Source organism: Colossoma macropomum, unplaced genomic scaffold, assembly GCF_904425465.1.
Source record: "Colossoma macropomum unplaced genomic scaffold, Colossoma_macropomum, whole genome shotgun sequence".
Classification (NCBI taxonomy): domain Eukaryota; kingdom Metazoa; phylum Chordata; class Actinopteri; order Characiformes; family Serrasalmidae; genus Colossoma; species Colossoma macropomum.
In genome coordinates, this window is record NW_023494803.1 from 12,745,067 (window position 1) to 12,764,735 (window position 19,669).

At 38.0% G+C, this 19,669-nt stretch overlaps 1 protein-coding gene across 1 annotated transcript; it reads left to right on the forward strand.

Annotated features, from left to right (window-relative positions):
- The first annotated feature begins 9,491 nt into the window (after positions 1–9,491).
- LOC118823557 (cathepsin L1-like) lies at positions 9,492–17,648 on the forward strand. Its single transcript, XM_036593249.1, has 8 exons — positions 9,492–9,594; positions 11,922–12,022; positions 12,854–12,996; positions 14,829–15,023; positions 16,070–16,261; positions 16,422–16,587; positions 17,266–17,371; positions 17,549–17,648. The coding sequence occupies exons 2-8, from the start codon at positions 11,923–11,925 to the stop codon at positions 17,646–17,648; spliced, it is 1,002 nt and encodes a 333-aa protein (XP_036449142.1). The 5' UTR covers positions 9,492–9,594; position 11,922.
- The last annotated feature ends 2,021 nt before the right edge of the window (positions 17,649–19,669 follow it).

The window sequence follows — 19,669 nt, forward strand, 5'->3', positions numbered from 1 at the left end:
GCGAACTGATGTTGGATCTTTTCTTAGGTACATTTACTATGTTAAACATGTCCACATTCAGATGAAGCGGGCCAGTTTATGAGAGTGTGGTGCCCTCTAGTGGTCATAGAGCGTATTGCATCTAATACCGTGTAGATCACTATTAACCAGCTGCAGTGCTGTAGCCCACCTGCACTGTGCAGGAGCATGTTTTCACATCTTAAACCCTTCAGGACCTGAACAAGAAAAACGCAAACTGAATGAATGAGTTTCAGGCACCAGATTGGAAGCTGTACTCACATGGCTCAAAAAACCTTATAAAAGGAAAATTTCAGTGTTTTCCAATTTTCTTTTAATACACCGATCAGGCATAACATTATGACCACATCCTTGTTTCTGTGTTCATTGTCCATTTTATCAGCTCCACTTACTATATAGGTGCACTTTGTAGTTCTACAATTACAGACTGTAGTCCATCTGTTTCTCTGCATACTTTGTTAGCCCCCTTTTACCCTGTTCTTCAGTGGTATTTGGGTGGTGGATCATTCTCAGCACTGCAGTAACACTGATGTGGTGGTGGTGTATTAGTGTGTGTTGCGCTGGTCTGAGTGGATCAGACACAGCAGTGCTGCTGGAGTATTTAAACACCTCAGTGTCACTGTACTGAGAATAGCCCACCAACCAAAAATATCCAGCCAACAGCGTCCTGTGGGCAGCGTCCTGTGACCACTGATGAAGAACTAGAGGATGACCAACATAAACTGTGCAGCAGATGAACTATCGTCTCTGATTTTACATCTACAAGGTGGACTGACAAGGTAGGAGTGTCTAATAGAGTGGACAGTGAGTGGACACAGTGTTTAAAAACTCCAGCAGCACTGCTGTGTCCATGGGGGTCCTGACCACTGAAGAACAGGGTAAAAGGGGGCTAACAAAGTATGCAGAGAAACAGATGGACTACAGTCTGTAACTGTAGAACTACAAAGTGCACCTATATAGTAAGTGGAGCTGAAAAAATGAACAATGAGCATAGAAACAAGGAGGTGGTCATAATGTAATACCTGATCAGTGTATGTGCTTTAAGATACTGCTTAAAAATAACCTCCCACTGACTTCCTTGTGCCATTCCACAAGATACTGTAATATACTGCAATGCATCAATGCAATATCCACCAATTATTCCTCATCGTGTGTTCATTTAGCAGACTTACAAACTATCACACTACCACCACCATATTTCACTGTTGGTATGATGTTTTTATAGTGGAATGCGGCGTTAGCTTTTACGCCAGATGTAACCAGACCCATGACTTGAGACCTTCTAGTCTGCTTGACATTGCCAGGTTTTATTTAAGTCATGTTTAGATTCAGCAGTTCTGGCAGTGATCATGTCTGGGTGTGGATAGTGAAACTGAACCCAACAGTCAATTGAATTTGGTTAACTAGTTGATTTAGTAGCTAAGGGGGCAATGACATTTTCAAATAGGACCATGTACGGCTGAACAGCTTTTTTTATTCTTTAAAAATCATCAGAAAGGAAATCATCATTTAGAAACAGCATTTGTGGTTAGTTATCTTACTCTTTTAATATTAAAAGCACTTTTACTATGTGAAACACTGAAGTGTGACAAATATGAAAAATACAAAGAATTGGGAAGGGGCAAATACTTTTTCACAGCACTGTATATCACAGAAGAATAAATGTTCAAAAAAGCACCTGTAATGTGTTTTGCACTCAAACCCTTCATTTCTTTTGCTTGTAAACTTTGAGTAAGTGATGAGTTGGGTTTAGTTGACAAGGCTGTAGTGAATAATAATAAATTTCACAAGCGGAATTAAACACAAGAAGATGAAAAATCCACGATGAGTCAAATCACGTCTCAAACAGAGTGCACACCATTATAGAAAGAATCAGTGACACACACACACACACACACACACACACACACACACACACACACACACACACATATATATGGTAACACTAGTGTAATGTCTGAGATTACAGTCATATGGTGGATTTGTTATAATAATAGATCACACTGCACTGATGTTGCACAGTTTGTAGCAATACAGAGACTGTAATGTCCCTGAGGGACATGTGATTAGTATGTGTGTGTGTGTGTGTTCATGAATACAGTAAATGAGGTAATTAATACAGTAAATGAGGTAAATAATGTTCACTATTACAGCACCTGAAGGTCAGTAGCTGGTGTTTTATTGCTGACCTGTAGCTTCCCACACATGACTCAAAACAAGGTTGTCTATCTTTCTAATAGCTACCTGCACACCAGTCATAAAAGCATGCTTTAGTGATAAAATTTCTAGTGAAAATGTATTTACACCCTCCTGATTTTTTTTGTTTTTTTTTTTGTTTATTTGCCACACTTATCTGTTTTAAAATTGATTCAAATACAAATTCATTTACTGAGCTTCCCACATGACCATCACCTGATTCTGACATAAAAACATCGATCTGTACACATGCAGGTGGTAAAGCTGGTGACAAACACAGCCATAAAGTCCGGAGGTGGAGAAGGTGGAGGTGACCTTGTCATGACCCCCGGGTGTGTCTTGATTAAAGTTGCTAGACAGATTTACACTATGTTCACACAGCAGGTAAAAGTGGCCCAAATCCAATCTTTTATGGGACACATATGTGTCTGTGTGTCAGTTTGAACAGCAAAAAATACATTAAATCTGACATTTTCAAATAGGACCATGTACGGCTGAACAGCTTTTTTTATTCTTTAAAAATCATCAGAAAGGAAATCATCATTTAGAAACAGCATTTGTGGTTAGTTATCTTACTCTTTTAATATTAAAAGCACTTTTACTATGTGAAACACTGAAGTGTGACAAATATGAAAAATACAAAGAATTGGGAAGGGGCAAATACTTTTTCACAGCACTGTATATCACAGAAGAATAAATGTTCAAAAAAGCACCTGTAATGTGTTTTGCACTCAAACCCTTCATTTCTTTTGCTTGTAAACTTTGAGTAAGTGATGAGTTGGGTTTAGTTGACAAGGCTGTAGTGAATAATAATAAATTTCACAAGCGGAATTAAACACAAGAAGATGAAAAATCCACGATGAGTCAAATCACGTCTCAAACAGAGTGCACACCATTATAGAAAGAATCAGTGACACACACACACACACACACACACACACACACACACACACACACACATATATATGGTAACACTAGTGTAATGTCTGAGATTACAGTCATATGGTGGATTTGTTATAATAATAGATCACACTGCACTGATGTTGCACAGTTTGTAGCAATACAGAGACTGTAATGTCCCTGAGGGACATGTGATTAGTATGTGTGTGTGTGTGTGTTCATGAATACAGTAAATGAGGTAATTAATACAGTAAATGAGGTAAATAATGTTCACTATTACAGCACCTGAAGGTCAGTAGCTGGTGTTTTATTGCTGACCTGTAGCTTCCCACACATGACTCAAAACAAGGTTGTCTATCTTTCTAATAGCTACCTGCACACCAGTCATAAAAGCATGCTTTAGTGATAAAATTTCTAGTGAAAATGTATTTACACCCTCCTGATTTTTTTTGTTTTTTTTTTTGTTTATTTGCCACACTTATCTGTTTTAAAATTGATTCAAATACAAATTCATTTACTGAGCTTCCCACATGACCATCACCTGATTCTGACATAAAAACATCGATCTGTACACATGCAGGTGGTAAAGCTGGTGACAAACACAGCCATAAAGTCCGGAGGTGGAGAAGGTGGAGGTGACCTTGTCATGACCCCCGGGTGTGTCTTGATTAAAGTTGCTAGACAGATTTACACTATGTTCACACAGCAGGTAAAAGTGGCCCAAATCCAATCTTTTATGGGACACATATGTGTCTGTGTGTCAGTTTGAACAGCAAAAAATACATTAAATCTGACATTTTCAATTCCGATTTGAGACGCTTTCATATGTAGCACTGAAATCTGATACACTTTTACCTGCTCTGTTAATGTAGCCTTAATTCCTCAACAGCAACGGCCTGCAGAGGAGTGTTCCTCTAAAGCTAGAGTGAAATAATGCACTACACACTCATTTCACATGACCAACGTTTTGAAGCCCAAGCGAGGCTGAGGTGAGAGGATCCAGAATCAGAATCAGTACTTGTTATATTTCATACAAGAGTGCAGGAAGTGAGGATACTGGGGTGTACTGAACTGTCACTGGGGTGGAACCCTCAAGGATGCATTTCCATTACCTTGAGTGAGGGAAAATAATTGTTCATTCTTAAAAAAGATGATTCTTCAAGGGTTCTTTAGTAAAAAAAAAAAATGGTTCTATATAAATCCTTAAACTCTCAAAGAAATGGTTGAAATCATTCTCCAGATTGATGGAGAGGGTTCTTTGAGTGTTCAAGGTTCTATCTGATATGCGTCAATGCGACTCAGTCTGAACAGCCTGACTGGAATTCATGTGACTTTTACATCAATCTAACTTAACAGTCATCACTATTTCATGCTGCCGAGAACTCATAAGCCTTTACCTTTGGGCTGGTGTTTCTGTACAAAAAATGAGAAGTGAATCATCCAAAACCCTCCATGTTTGAAGAGAATTAGAAAGAAATGTCTGAATGCGGAGGAGAACGAGGCTGCAGTGTCAAAGAACAGTTAAAAGTCTGAAAACTAAGTTTAAAGAATCCGGGAACACGAACAAAAGAAGTGACTGTGCTCTTTTTACAGCAAGCTCAAACACATTCTGGGTGATCAGCCAAGCTGTCAGTCAGTGAAGCTTCATGATGGCTCCTGTCATGCTGGCAAAGATGAAACTGAACCCATCGAAAGCGGCTGGCGTTTGTTGGCGGTCATGATTGTTTACCTTTGGATGAGCTGTGTGAAGCAACGTGAAGCATTGTTCTTTTGCGCATGTGGGTCAGTTTAGGAGCTGATCTGTTCAGACTGATGTCGCATACAGATCACATTTAAAAGATAATGTGAACAGCCAAACAAAAAATCTGATTTGGTGAGAAAATCAGATTTGGGCCACTTTTACCTGCTCTGTTAATGTAGCCTTAATTCCTCAACAGCAACGGCCTGCAGAGGAGCGTTCCTCTAAAGCTAGAGTGAAATAATGCACTACACACTCATTTCACATGACCAACGTTTTGAAGCCCAAGCGAGGCTGAGGTGAGAGGATCCAGAATCACAATCAGTACTTGTTACATTTCATACAAGATTGCAGGAAGTGAGGATACTGGGGTGTACTGAACTGTCACTGGGGTGGAACCCTCAAGGATGCATTTCCATTACCTTGAGTGAGGGAACATAATTGTTCATTCTTAAAAAAGATGATTCTTCAAGGGTTCTTTAGTAAAAAAAAAAAATGGTTCTATATAAATCCTTAAACTCTCAAAGAAATGGTTGAAATCATTCTCCAGATTGATGGAGAGGGTTCTTTGAGTGTTCAAGGTTCTATATGGAACTCCTGAAGAACAACCTTTTTTAAGTGTGTACTTAATTCATATCCTCATTAGCACTAGAGGCTAAAGTTAGCTTAGTGTGAAGGCTAAACCATCAGATATTCTGGCTCACTGATGCTGCACTCAGGCAAGTTTAAAGGAAAAAACTCAAATCGAAATGTTCCCACTTGTGTAAACTCCTCCTACTCCCCTGCAGCAGGCCTCCTTTCTTTGCTATTTGAATCTATATGCTGTTTTAGAGTCAACCCAAGTAAATAAAAATGGCATACTAAACAATGCTAAATTACACTGAGCCATGCTCTTAACTCTACCCGACTCTTGTGGGTAATAAACTGTTGTGCTTTTAGTTTTGAAATTTGTGAATTCATGAGATCCTGCTGGTGTTGGTTTCCTCTCTTTCAATGAGGCACACAAGAGACTTAAATTCTAACAGCCCCTGTACTCATTACCTGTATCTTAACATTTAATAGAAGTACCTTACATCTTTCATAACATCCTTTAGTGCCATTTAATGTGGTTAATAACCATAATAAACAATAAACAACTGAAAATAATGAAGCAATAAACATATTCAGTATTATTTTCAAATCAGAAAGTGCAGCTAACAATCATAACCTTCAAAGTTTGCAGCCCCGTATTTGAGACTGAGCCAAACAGTAGCGCGATCCAGTCATGGTGTGAAAGCATGGTTTTCCTGTGACGTGTTGTGGTGGTTTTCTCTTTCGTTTTCTCTGTGGGGACCTGAAAGTGGGCAGCGCGTTAGCTTCACCTGTTTTTATCTCTCACAGCCAAACATGCACTTGTAGGACAAACATGCAGTGTTGTAGCATAGATTATTGTATTGATCTAAACGTTAGCATTCGTAAATATCTCTAATCTCAGTCTGAAACATATATGATTATCCACCTGCATAGAGAAGAAGAAAGTCAAAGCAAAAATAAAGGCAAATAGAGGAGATTCTAAAAAATTGCCAAGAAGCTCTGACCACCCCAGAGTCCAGAAGACTGAACTTTGGAGGTGTGTCTGCAGATTTCTTTGAGAAACTGAAAGTGAGTCTCCTGAAAAGAATGGAAGCTGGAATAAAGGTAAAGAGTGACTCACTGAACACTCAAACAGCTGAGATTAGATTTAGCTGTTGAGGCCTCTGTGGAGTTTTCTGGATTTTTTCCTGATGCTGAAAAAGAACCTGTACTAAATGGTTCTTTGACAGTAAATTGAATGAAGGCTGCTCTCTGACTTTTGCACAGTACAGTATATTATTGTTCAGTCTCTCTAATTTTAATGACTCATCAGTTTTTGTTTCGATATCCAGTAACAGAGTATCAGGGCCACTGACTGAAAATGAAACTAAACATCGCTTTCAGTTCTCTACAGTTCTGCTCACTCAGCAGGTCACATCAGCAGACTGGCACTGTGCTTTAGCTATTTACCCTTTTCACACCAGGTAAAGCATTTCAGCTGGTTTGAGTTCCCAGTTATAGACATACTGTTCGTTAATGGCTTAGAGTTGGATGTTCAAGTAGCATGGAATGAAACTTCAAACCAAAACAGGATGTATGAGGTTTAAACCTTTTCTTGGAACATGAAACAGACAACACAAGCTGTTTGAAATAAGTTCCATCATCTCAGTGCTCCTTAGTGAGATATTCTAAACTTCAGAATTTCCACCAAGACAAATTTCTACCATATGCAGGTACAGTAAAGTGATTCTGTTTCACCAACCTATGTTGCACCAATCCATTCCACAAATTGAGTTATGAAATAACCTAAGTTTGGGGGGAGGACTGTGCCTGAAACTCATCTTCCTTCCCACCTAAGCATTTTGCACCCCGAACATCACCCTGCACCCTCCCTGTTTCTCAGATCTATCTCTGTTCATCAAGACTGAGGATCCTTCAAGAGCTCCAGTGGAGGCAAGGCAGGCAGAAAGGCCAAAATAAATGCATGCCAGACATTAAATTGTATTGAAGCATTTGATACCATGAACCATAATATTTTTCTAGACATGCCAGGAAACCTTCTTGGAATCACAGGAAGGGCATACTCCTGGTTTAGATCCTGCCTGACTGGCCACTGACTATATAGATGTACGAATGTAAGCGTCAGACTTTCTGCTTGTACAAAAGTACATGGTGTACCATAAGGCTCTGTTCTAGGACCACTGCTATTCTCAAAAGGTAGGCTTCAGTACAGTTATATACATACATAGCATTACCTGTCATCACTATGCTGATGATAAACAACTGTGTGTTTTGACTTATAAATATTATAAACTCACCAGTGATCACATGACAGATTTAATGTTTTTCTCTGCGGTTCTCAGTGCTGATGTTTTTGTTGTTGTTGTTGCTTTTGGGTTTTACACCGCAAAAAGTAGAAAAGAGAAGAAGTTGGTTTGACATGTTTTTGAGGTTGGAATTGATGTAATTTATTTTTTTAACCCATTAAAATGACCAGGGCCCACTGACAGGCCCAAAGTTTTATTACACACTTCTATAACCTAAGAATAGCTCAGCCAGTTTGCATTGAAGTTCCTGTAGTGACTGAAGTATCTTTAAGTATCTGTAAGTATCTGAGGGCAGTTTAAATATTTTGCCTATTCACGCACAGTGGTTTTCTCACATGCACCAAATAAAAATACTCATGACGTACTGTATTGTTCAGGCCAACAACAGTGACTCATCACTTCTCATTTTGTTGTCCAGTAAAGCTGTATTGGGGCAGTTGTGTTACCGCACCATCCAGCACTTAACCCTCGGCTCATGGTCATGTGACTGTATGCTGACCACTGACGGGAAGTGAAACTAAACGTCAACCTCAATACACTCAGCCAACCAAAGGCTCTGCCACATTTCAAACCTGGGATATTACCAGGCTATTTTTACCAATAATGTTCAGGCTTTGTGTCATTCACACATGCAGCCCTTAAACAGTATTTTACTGGAATGTGTGAGTTCTTACAGTCCATGGAAATGCCAGTAAACAGGACGGAAACACAGCTCAACATGAACTTTCATTTCTGAAGCTCAACCCTAAAATCTCTAATGTTCAAAATACACTGAAAAGAATACAGTGGAATAAAAGGAGCAAAAGTGTCTCAGAACAATGTGAATGTAACAAGATGCCATTCAGCTAAACAGGATGTGTGAGGTTTAACCTTTTGCGTGAAACTGAAGCAGAACAAAACATTGTTGCTGACAGACCCTCTTTAGAGCTTCCTTTCTCACCCGTGAGGCCCGTCTCCTGTGACATGCATGCCTTCCTGCACACAAAAGCACTACATGCTTCTATTCATTGTTTTTATTCTCCTTTCAAACATTTGGAATTAAGTTCAGACATTTGGACACACACACACACACACACACACACACAAACACACATACTTACATATATATATATATGTGTGTGCGTGTGTGTGTGTGTGTGCGTGTATGTATGTATAATTACATAATCATACAATACTATAATATAATATAACAATATTAAACCAATTTGGCTGCAGATAAATACATAAAATTATACTGATGCTGGAGCTGTCTAATGTTTTTCTTTGTCACAAGCTCAGATTTAAACAGTGTATATATATATATATATATATATATATATATATATATATATGTATATATATATTTGGTGACATTTTATTTTGGTGGTCCTTTTAGATTAAATAAACACCCAACAGACTCTCAGTTACATACCAAAAACCATAGGAGGGATAGGATTATGTTTTGAGTTGAGGTTAACAGTAAAGAGGTAAACTGTTAACAGTTTGTTGATTATCTACAGGACCACTCGAAATAAAGTGTTACCATATATTACTTTGTTTGTTTTAAACTGAGCAGTCTCAATCTCAGAATCAGAAAAATGTTCTGATTCTTATAATGTTTGTTTGTTTGGTTTTTTTTTTTGTAAAACTTGTGAACATTAAATGTGGCATTAGCAGCAGTTTCGCAACAAAACTTGACAATCTGGTCAGTCCTGTCCTGCCAAGTCTGTGGAAGGTGTGCAAACATCTAAGATTGTAAAGATGTATCAGTACAATTTGAAATGAAGTCAGGAAACAGGAGGCAGATACTTCCATAACACACACACAGACGCACATATATTCCTGCACACAGAGAGCTTCAAATCTGCTGGAGAACTCAGAGAGGTAAGATCTAGAACATTTATAAAGGTGGAAGAACTCGAGAACTTGCTGTGAAGAAAAAATACTGATGCTAATGAAAAAAATACAAAAATGAAAGTAGAAACAACTGCAGGTGTCTAAGATGCTGCTTGAGATTTCACTTACTTTCCAGTGATGCAGTTTACTGTCAGCTGTCATAGTTATTAGTTCTGTCATTAGCTCTGGGAACAGATTTACACTTTGACTGATACTAGAAAGTGGAACATGTGACCTTTTGCTTAAAAAGAAAGTAAAAACTCAAAGCAAAACAAACATTGAATCATCTGGCAAGGTATATATTTTTAAATTCAATGTTACTAGAAAACAACTAAACTAAGTGGATGACATATCCTGGTGTCTCTTCTAAAGGAGTGTTGGAACGGCCTTAAATAAATAATTAAAGGGCTCTTTTAAATAGTCTTTCATAATAATTAGTATAACAGCATTTTCTAAAATCCTCAATATTTATGAAATTGTACAATATGGTGAGAAAAAAAAATATCAGGGCTGTCAAGACTGGACAAGATGGACAAGACGTTTTAGCCCATTTTAAATCAGTCAGTGTTGGGAACTGAATGGCAACTAAATGTCTTCTTAATTAACATGTCCAGTCACTTTGACTTAGTACTACAAGACAATTTCATGATAGCATTAACAACAACAATAATAATATAATTTGATTTATATGTACCTTTCAAATCATCCAAAGGCACTACAGTATTTGTAAATAGAGTATATGCAAAAACCCTCAGAAAACATCAATCATTAAAAAGTTATCCATTAGAAAAGTCGACTGGAATGGAAATAAAATGATAAAAATCAGAAGCCAAAGACGTGGGAATGAAAAATATATAGCAAATTTAAAATACATATAAAATCTTTGAAAACATTCACAGAAACCTGCAAGAGAGCTTACTGGCATTGAGTATTAGTGCATAAGCAAAATGCAAAGAATTACCTTTATACACCTTTATACATACAATTCTGGTCTATAAGTCATGCAACGTTCTGTTTTTGAAGCCTAAGACTGCTAAAATTACAGAATCTGGATGATGAGGACACATTCCAGCATCAAAGCTGCCAGAGAGTACTTAGATTATACTTTATATTCTATCTTATTTACTGTATTTGATCATTAGTTCAAACATGAATACAGCCCAGCCCAATACACAGCAATACATCAGGTAACAGCTCCACTTCCTATATAGGTGCACTTTGTAGTTCTACAGTTACAGACTGTAGTCCATCTGTTTCTCTGCATACTTTGTTAGCCCCCTTTTACCCTGTTCTTCAGTGGTCAGGACCCCCATGGACCCTCACAGAGCAGGTACTGTTTGGGTGGTGGATCATTCAAGTTTTTAAACACCTCAGTGTCACTGCTGGACTGAGAATAGTCCATTAACCAAAAATATCCCGTTAACAGCATCCTGTGGGCAGCATCCTGTGACCACCAATGAACGACTAGAGGATGATTAGCTCATACTGTACAGCAAGAGATGAGCAATCATCTCTGGCTTGTCTAATAGAGTGGACAGTGAGTGTTTAAAAACTCCAGCAGCACTGCTGTGTCTGATCCACTCGTACCAGCACAACACACACTAACACACCACCACCAAGTCAATGTTACTGCAGTGCTGAGAATGATCCACCATCCAAATAGTGCCTGCTCTGTGAGGGTCCATGGGGGTCCATGACCACTGAAGAACAGGGTAAAAGGCGGCTAACAAAGTATGCAGAGAAACAGATGGACTACAGTCTGTAACTGTAGAACTACAAAGTGCACCTATATAGTAAGTGGAGCTGATCAAATGGACAATGAGCATAGAAACAAGGAGGTGGTCAGAATGTTATGCCTGATCAGTGTAAATCTTATTTACTGTATTTGATCATTACTTGAAACATCAGTACAGCCCAGCCCAATACACAATAATATGCATGGCACTGAAAAGTAAGCCATAAAATCACATCTAAAAAGATCTGAGCGAGCTCTCACAGGTCTAAACTGTTGGGAATTGTTTTATTTTCTAGTTTTCTGTTCTTTTTCCTTGTTTTACTTTATTATTCATTGATAAGCATGTTAATGTTGAGGGGTTCTTATAAGTCAACTCTCAGGTTCAGTCCTCGTGGTTTAAACAGTTACAGTAAATAGTCTTTTATGACACTTCCTGAGGACAGGAACAGAACACTCAGTTTTAGATGTCAACTCTGTTCTTTTTACGACAGTAATGTATTGTTGTTAAGCTAAATGTATTTACTGTGAGTGTCTGAATGTAATAAAAATCTAGCTTAGTCAATTCTATTTATCATTGCAGGATGAGGGTTTTGCTCACTGTCGCCGCTCTTGTGGTCGTGGCTGGTGCTGTCAGTGTCACTCTGGAGGATCTGGAGTTCAACACCTGGAAACTGAAGTTTGGTGAGCAATCTACATCATATCTGTTTCTGTATAACAGATTCTCCATCAGGAAATCAGAGAAGGGTTCGAGGCACCAGGTTAAAATTTTTGGATCATTCTTTTTGAGTCACTGTGCTGCCAAATACTGTGCCACACTGAGGAATATTTACAGCAGGAAGTTACAGCAACTGCAAAAAAAGATTCTTTGAAATTGTCCTTCTCAAAGTGGTGGAAAGAAGTAGTAGTGGACAACGATGAATGTAGGAGCTCGGCCTTCAATTCAGTATAAAGCTCATTTCTGTGAATGCCCCTATTCTGAGATTCTTGCATGTTAGCGCTAAGCTAACTTTGATTCTCATAATCATTTCTTAGGCAGTTTTAGATTAAAAGACAATATTTGAAGCTTATGAATATGTTTTATTAGAAGCTTGTAATAGACATTATCATATATCTGAGCTTGTATGTATCAGTTTTACAGTGACTCTTTCAGTAAAGAGTTCTGACTTGGAGCTGCCGCCGCTGTTTTACATTCTAACAAGCAACTGGAACCTGACTACAGCTTCACAGTCAGTTACATATCTAGAACATGATTGGTTGATTCCTCTGTCACTTCCTAACCATATTGGTAATTAATCTAACATGTAAGGCCTTCAATCCAGCTTCTGAAGTCCTAATCAAGGAGAGCTCACTTGGCTGTATCTACCTAGATACCACAGAGAGAACAATCCCGATCGGACAATTTTCCATTTAGCATTTTAGGAATTTAACTCTTTTAATATGTTTTTGTCACTTTGATATGTGTCTCTTTTCTCAAACTCCTCCTACATGTGTGTATATATGTTAATCTCTCAGGTAAGAGTTATGGTTCAGAGGAAGAAGAGTCTCAGCGTAAGATGATCTGGCTGGACAATCGTAAACTGGTCCTAGAGCACAACATGCTGGCTGACCAGGGCATCAAAAGCTACAGACTCGGCATGAACCACTTTGCAGACATGGTGAGATGTCACATACACAACCATACATGCATAATTTGACACAATATCTGTTAATTCATTATACAATTCAGTGAATTGTTTGGTAAGAAGGTCTAGTGCACTTTGCAGAAAACGCACAAAAGAAACAGTGGAATAAACTGTTTTTGGGAAACATGTGGAAGAAAAAAAAAACTTTGTATTAAGACAAAAACACAATCCAAAAAAGTTGGGACGGGGCAACAAAACGCTGGTAAAGCTGTGTAATGGCAAAAAAACACTTCAAATCCTACGTCAAACAAGAAAAGATTTTACTCTCAAAACTGCAGCAGTGTCTCCTCTGTTCCCAAATGCTTACAGAGTGTTGTTAAAAGAAGAGGTGATGAAACACAGTGGTAAACATGCACGTCCCAACTTTTTTGGAACGTGTTGCTGGCATAAAATTCAAAATGAGCATATATTTTTCAAAAAACAATACAATTTTCTCAGTTTCAACAACTATTTTAATATGTTGTCTTTGTACTTTTTTCAGTTAAAAATGGGGTTTAAATGATTTGCACATCATTGCTTTTTGTTTCTCTCTCTCTACTTCTCTGTCACAAATGCATGTATTTACCGAAAACTGCTGAGTCACTAAAAGCTGAAATATACCTTGTATTTTTCACATTAGTTTAACTTTACTTATATAATGAACCTGCAAATCAAATTCTGTAAAAACATAGCAAACCATGAAATAAAGTGGTACTGAATTTTTTATAGTTTCCCATTAGGTTAAATGAATAACTGACTCTAAATGTAGGTATAGTGATATAAACTGAGTCTGTTCTACAGTTTCTCATTAGGTTAAATGAAGAACTGACTCTAAATGTAGGTATTGTGATATAAACTGAGTCTGTTCTACAGTTTCTCATTAGGTTAAATGAAGAACTGACTCTAAATGTAGGTATTGTGATATAAACTGAGTCTGTTCTACAGTTTCTCATTAGGTTAAATGAATAACTGACTCTAAATGTAGGTATAGTGATATAAACTGAGTCTGTTCTACAGTTTCTCATTAGGCTGAATGAATAACTGACTCTAAATGTAGGTATTGTGATATAAACTGAGTCTGTTCTACAGTTTCTCATTAGGTTAAATGAATAACTGACTCTAAATGTAGGTATAGTGATATAAACTGAGTCTGTTCTACAGTTTCTCATTAGGTTAAATGAATAACTGACTCTAAATGTAGGTATTGTGTTATAAACTGAGTCTGTTCTACAGTTTCTCATTAGGCTGAATGAATAACTGACTCTAAATGTAGGTATTGTGATATAAACTGAGTCTGTTCTACAGTTTCTCATTAGGCTGAATGAATAACTGGCTCTAAATGTAGGTATTGTGATATAAACTGAGTCTGTTCTACAGTTTCTCATTAGGCTGAATGAATAACTGACTCTAAATGTAGGTATTGTGATATAAACTGAGTCTGTTCTACAGTTTCTCATTAGGCTGAATGAATAACTGGCTCTAAATGTAGGTATTGTGATATAAACTGAGTCTGTTTTATAGTTTCCCATTAGGTTGAATGAATAACTGACTCTAAATGTTGGTATTGTGATATAAACTGGGTCTGTTCTACAGTTTCTCATTAGGTTGAATGAATAATTGACTCTAAATGTAGGTATTGTGATATAAACTGAGTCTGTTCTACAGTTTCTCATTAAGTTAAATGAGATTTTTTCCAGTGTTCTGTCAGCCTTCTCAAACCTTACAACAGCAGCCATGTATAATACATTTGTAACACTTCATGGGTGGAGCATGATTGGGGCTGTTCACTCGAAAGGAAACACCTTGTTTAAATACCTCTTTAACAGGACAACCAGGAGTACCAGGCCATGTTCAAAGGCTGCCTGCAATCCTTCAACAGGACCAAGAGCCGCGGTGCTACTACATTTCTCCAACAGGGAGGGGGCGCTGCTCTGCCTAGAACTGTGGACTGGAGGGAAATGGGCTATGTGACTGAGGTTAAAAACCAATATATTTGTAGCTCCTGCTGGGCGTTCAGTGCGGTGAGTTCAGTCAGAGTCTCATAGGACACCCACAGATATTTGGTCATATGCAAAAGTTGGAGCACCTGGTCAAATTACATGTTGTTGTGATTATTTCTGTTTATTTGCAGAATTTAACATATTGGGCGAAAAATAACTGTAAAGAGTGGCCTGTGCAAAGATTATGGCACATTTTATATTTTATGTTGTTTTTTTATGTTTATGTTTTTTTCAATATGTTAAACACAGAAAATAAATAGAAATTGTTTGCTAGAATTTACAGAAAATTGACATATTTAAGTTTGTTCCCTGTAGAAACTGTGTTTGCTTGACTAAACCTGGCCACCATATTGGTACTCCAAGCATTTTCCCCCAAAAATTAGTTTAATTAGCTTACCACTGACCAGCTCAGATAGCTAACAGTTTAAGAGCTGCTGTAAGTAGCACAGTGAGTGGTGGTTGCAGCAGGAGACTGCCCCCTGCTGGCTATATATATATATATATATATATATACATACATACATACATCATCTAAACCGCTTATCCTTCTGGGTCGCGGTGGGGTGCTGGAGCCTATCCCAGCCGTCATTGGGCGGAAGGCAGGATACACCCTGGACGGGTCGCCAGTCCATCACAGGGCAGACAGACAGACATACACAATCACACACACACCTAGGGGCAATTCAGCATGGCCAATTGGCCTGACTGCTTGTTTTTTTTGGACTGTGGGAGGAAACCGGAGTACCCGGAGGAAACCCACGCAGACACGGGGAGAACTCCACACAGAAATGACCCTGGCCGCCCCGCCGGGAATCGAGCCCTGGCCCTTCTTGCTGTGAGGCGACAGCGCTACCCACTGCGCCACCGTGCCGCCCTTTATATATATATATATATATATATATATATATATATATATATATATATATATATATATATATATATATATATATATATATATATATATATAGAGCTTACAATACATTTTGAATACGATATATGTCTCATACATTTCACTTATTTCTTTTCCTCTTTTTAAATTTGTTTTCCATTGTTTTCCTCTCTCTCAGACGGGGGCGCTAGAGGGTCAGATGTTTCGGAAGATGAGGAATCTGGTATCTCTCAGTGAGCAGCAGCTGGTCGACTGCTCTTGGTTTTCAGGAAACCAAGGCTGTGCAGGCGGTTGGACAGAACACGCCTTCAAGTATGTCATGCACAGCGGAGGGCTGCAGTCAGAGACCTCCTATCCTTATGAGGCCAAGGTGAGCTCAAACTAGTGATGCATTTATGAGATAGCAAATTAACTACTTAAGCGAAACAGGAAAAAAGCTGTCCACAGCTTGGGATTGGAAAACTCTGGGTTAATTTCCTAAACATTGAACCAGAACTACCCAACCTTGATTGTTCCCATCTCGTCTCCAGGACGGGATTTGCAGGTTCAATCCAATGAATGCTAGTGCTACATGCAGTGGCTACGAAGAGCTGCCCAGTGAAGATGAAAACGTTCTGCAGGAAGCCGTCGCCGTAATTGGGCCAATTTCTGCAGCTGTCAACATCAATCGTAAAACCTTCCAACTCTATAAGTCAGGTGACCAACAGGGTTTATTTACCTTTGTTAATATGTGTATCTCGTATATCTGTCCAAACATTAATCATCCACAATCTGCCAACTACTGTTATTGCATTAGTTGTGAAGTTGGTTTGGGAAGAATAAAGATTTCATATGTGACTTGAGGAAACTAATATATTTATACTAGACTCAACTGGATCTCCAGTGCTTCTCAAAACACCTTGTGAAGTGCCTTCAGGTATCAGTAGGACTTGAGTGTCATTAAAGTATCAGTAGGCTTAGCAGCGGTCAAGAAACAGAGGTTTCAACGAGAAACAGACTCACCAGAAAATCACAAGAGATAGTGACCTATGACCTAGAAACTAGAACTAGAAGAAAACACAAGACCTAGTGATAAGCAGGAAACTGGGAAACACTTTTGACCACATTTACAAAGACAAGGTACAAAAAAGGACCATATATACAAACAGAAGAATTGAAATCTAAACAAGACACAGGTGACAGCAATGATGAAATGGAGAAGTGAGGCACAAAGAACAGGTAGAAACTATAAGCTACAAAGTTTAAAGTGACACTCTGCTTGGTCATTTTGGTGATGTCTTGATGTGATCTGTGATGTCTTATCATGTTTAAGTCATTGCACCAAGTTCCTAATTAATCAATTAATGTTTATCTCAATACACTGACTGACTGTAGGTGTTTATGATGATCCATACTGTGGCAAACAACCAAATCACGCTGTCCTGGTTGTTGGTTATGGCACTGACAGTTACGGAGAAGACTACTGGGTTGTCAAGAATAGGTAAATGAACAACCTAAATATTTCAAAAAGGTAAGTTCTGATTGAAAGGAACACTGGAAGAGTAAAAACAAGTCCAGTGCTTTCTGTGAGGTTTAGGTAAAAAAAGAAAATCAAAATTGGGTATCCAAGCAATGCAATTGCTCCAAATTCCCACACTAACATTATATTTTTTTACAGCTGGGGTGCTCAATGGGGTGAAAAAGGCTATATAAGGATGTCCAGGAACAAGGATAACCAGTGTGGTATTGCTACATTCACCAGCTATCCTCTGGTTTAAAGGTATCCATCCGTGAAGATCTACACTGATGAGTATAGTTTCAACTGCCCTATTCAGATGATCTAGGAAACGATATCAAAAGAGCCAGGCTAGAGGAATTTGGGGGCAGGTTTAGGAGGGGCTTGTCCTTGTTATCACTGCAATCCAGCACCAGGTTTTAATAGGTTTTGCCTAAGGTGTATTGCCATTGCCAAGACTAGATCACAGCTGGGCTGGTGACCTAAAAACTTCTTTAGTTATTTGTGTTATTTTGAAGTACATTCGTTTCACATTATTTAAATGTAAATACATAAGTGATTTCAAATCTACTGTCTTACAAAAAATAACTGCAGTGTGAAAATATAACTCAACTTCACTGACTAATGTAATGCAGTTAAGTGTCATATCAAATTAAAGGTTTTAAAGAAACAGTTTGATGAAAGACCACATTTAATTGGTTTAATTGTTTTTACACTGCACTCATGAGGCTAACGTAGCTACAAAGTATAGCTAAACGTTTTATCTATTTATTCACCATTCAGTTTGATTAAATTATCTCTTTTTTTACAGAAGACCCAAACTAACTCAGGAAGGAAAACACCATCTGAGCAGGAACTATCATGAGAGAGATTTACCTCTGTGTAAAATAAAGTTATATCAAGAATTTATTGTGTCTTTACATGTGTTTATTTTTTCAATATTTCTACTAGGAGTGAAGAACAGGTGTATTAATCTGGTTGTGGTCAATCTCTAAATACTCTTGTTACCGTCAAGTACACATACTCTGTGTCTATGTAGCTACATACATGCTGTAGCACATGCAGAATGAAGCCTAGCATTGTCTTTACTGAAATAACCATTGACTTCCTGAAAAAATATATATGTCTCTCTAACATCCCAATTTGCACCTATGCATCAATGGTACCATCACACATATACAAGTCACCCATGCTGTGGGCACTGATGCACCCCATACCATGACAGATGTTGACTTTTACATCTTTTGCTGATAAAAGTCTGGATGGCCCCTTTCCTCTTTGGCATGGACAACTTGATGTCTGTTTTTTTCCCCAAACAAGCTGAAACTTGGACTTATCTGACCACAGCACACATTTCCACTGTCTTTCGGATCATCTGAGATGAGCTCAGGCCCAGAGAACTTTGCGGTGTTTCTGCATAGAATTGATGTATGGCTTTATCCTAGCATAATAAAGTTTCTAGTCGCATTTCTTGATGCAGCGGCAGATAATTGTTTTCTGAAGAACTCCTGAGACCAAATTGCTATATTTAACACAGTAGCATGACAGATGCAGTGCCATCTGAGGGCTTGAAAGTCACGCACCTTCAACAGTGATTTACAGCCTTCCCCTACAAAAATAGTATGTTTAAAGTTTTATCAAGTTATTCATAAAATAAACATTTTATTAACTAAACTTAAGCAGTAAACTTAAGTTTCTTTTCCAATGAGCCCTGGACTGCGATGCTAGCCTTCAGGAAACCGGAATTACAGATGCTGAAATCACCAGGCTCTTCACCTATTGTCTATTCTGAGGCATGCACGTTGTTATTGTCATAATCACATGGTCAACGACTAGATGACATCAAGCTTAAAGCATCATCACTGAGCAATAAGTCATGAGCACTTTAACTTTAGACTCATACTTTGCACAATGTTAGGTTTACAGGTATGACGGTGTGTGTGGGTGTTTGAGTGAGTGATGGTAGGAATGCATGTTTTCCTTGTATGCGTAAGCATACCTGGCCAATAAAGCTTGATACTGATTCTGATTCTGATGAATAGTCTGTGCAACTCCTACTGTCAACTATACTAAAAGTTAACTTACATGTATAATGTTTAGTAATTTGCTAGTTATATACTTCTATCCTACTTTTTAGTTCATAAGAGAACACTTTATAAAGTATAATTACAAGTACAGGCCACAAATATTTGTATAGGTATAAACAAGTTTATATATATACAAATACATGTATAAGTACAAGAATAGGCTAAAATACTTACATTTTTCTGTATACTTGTCAGT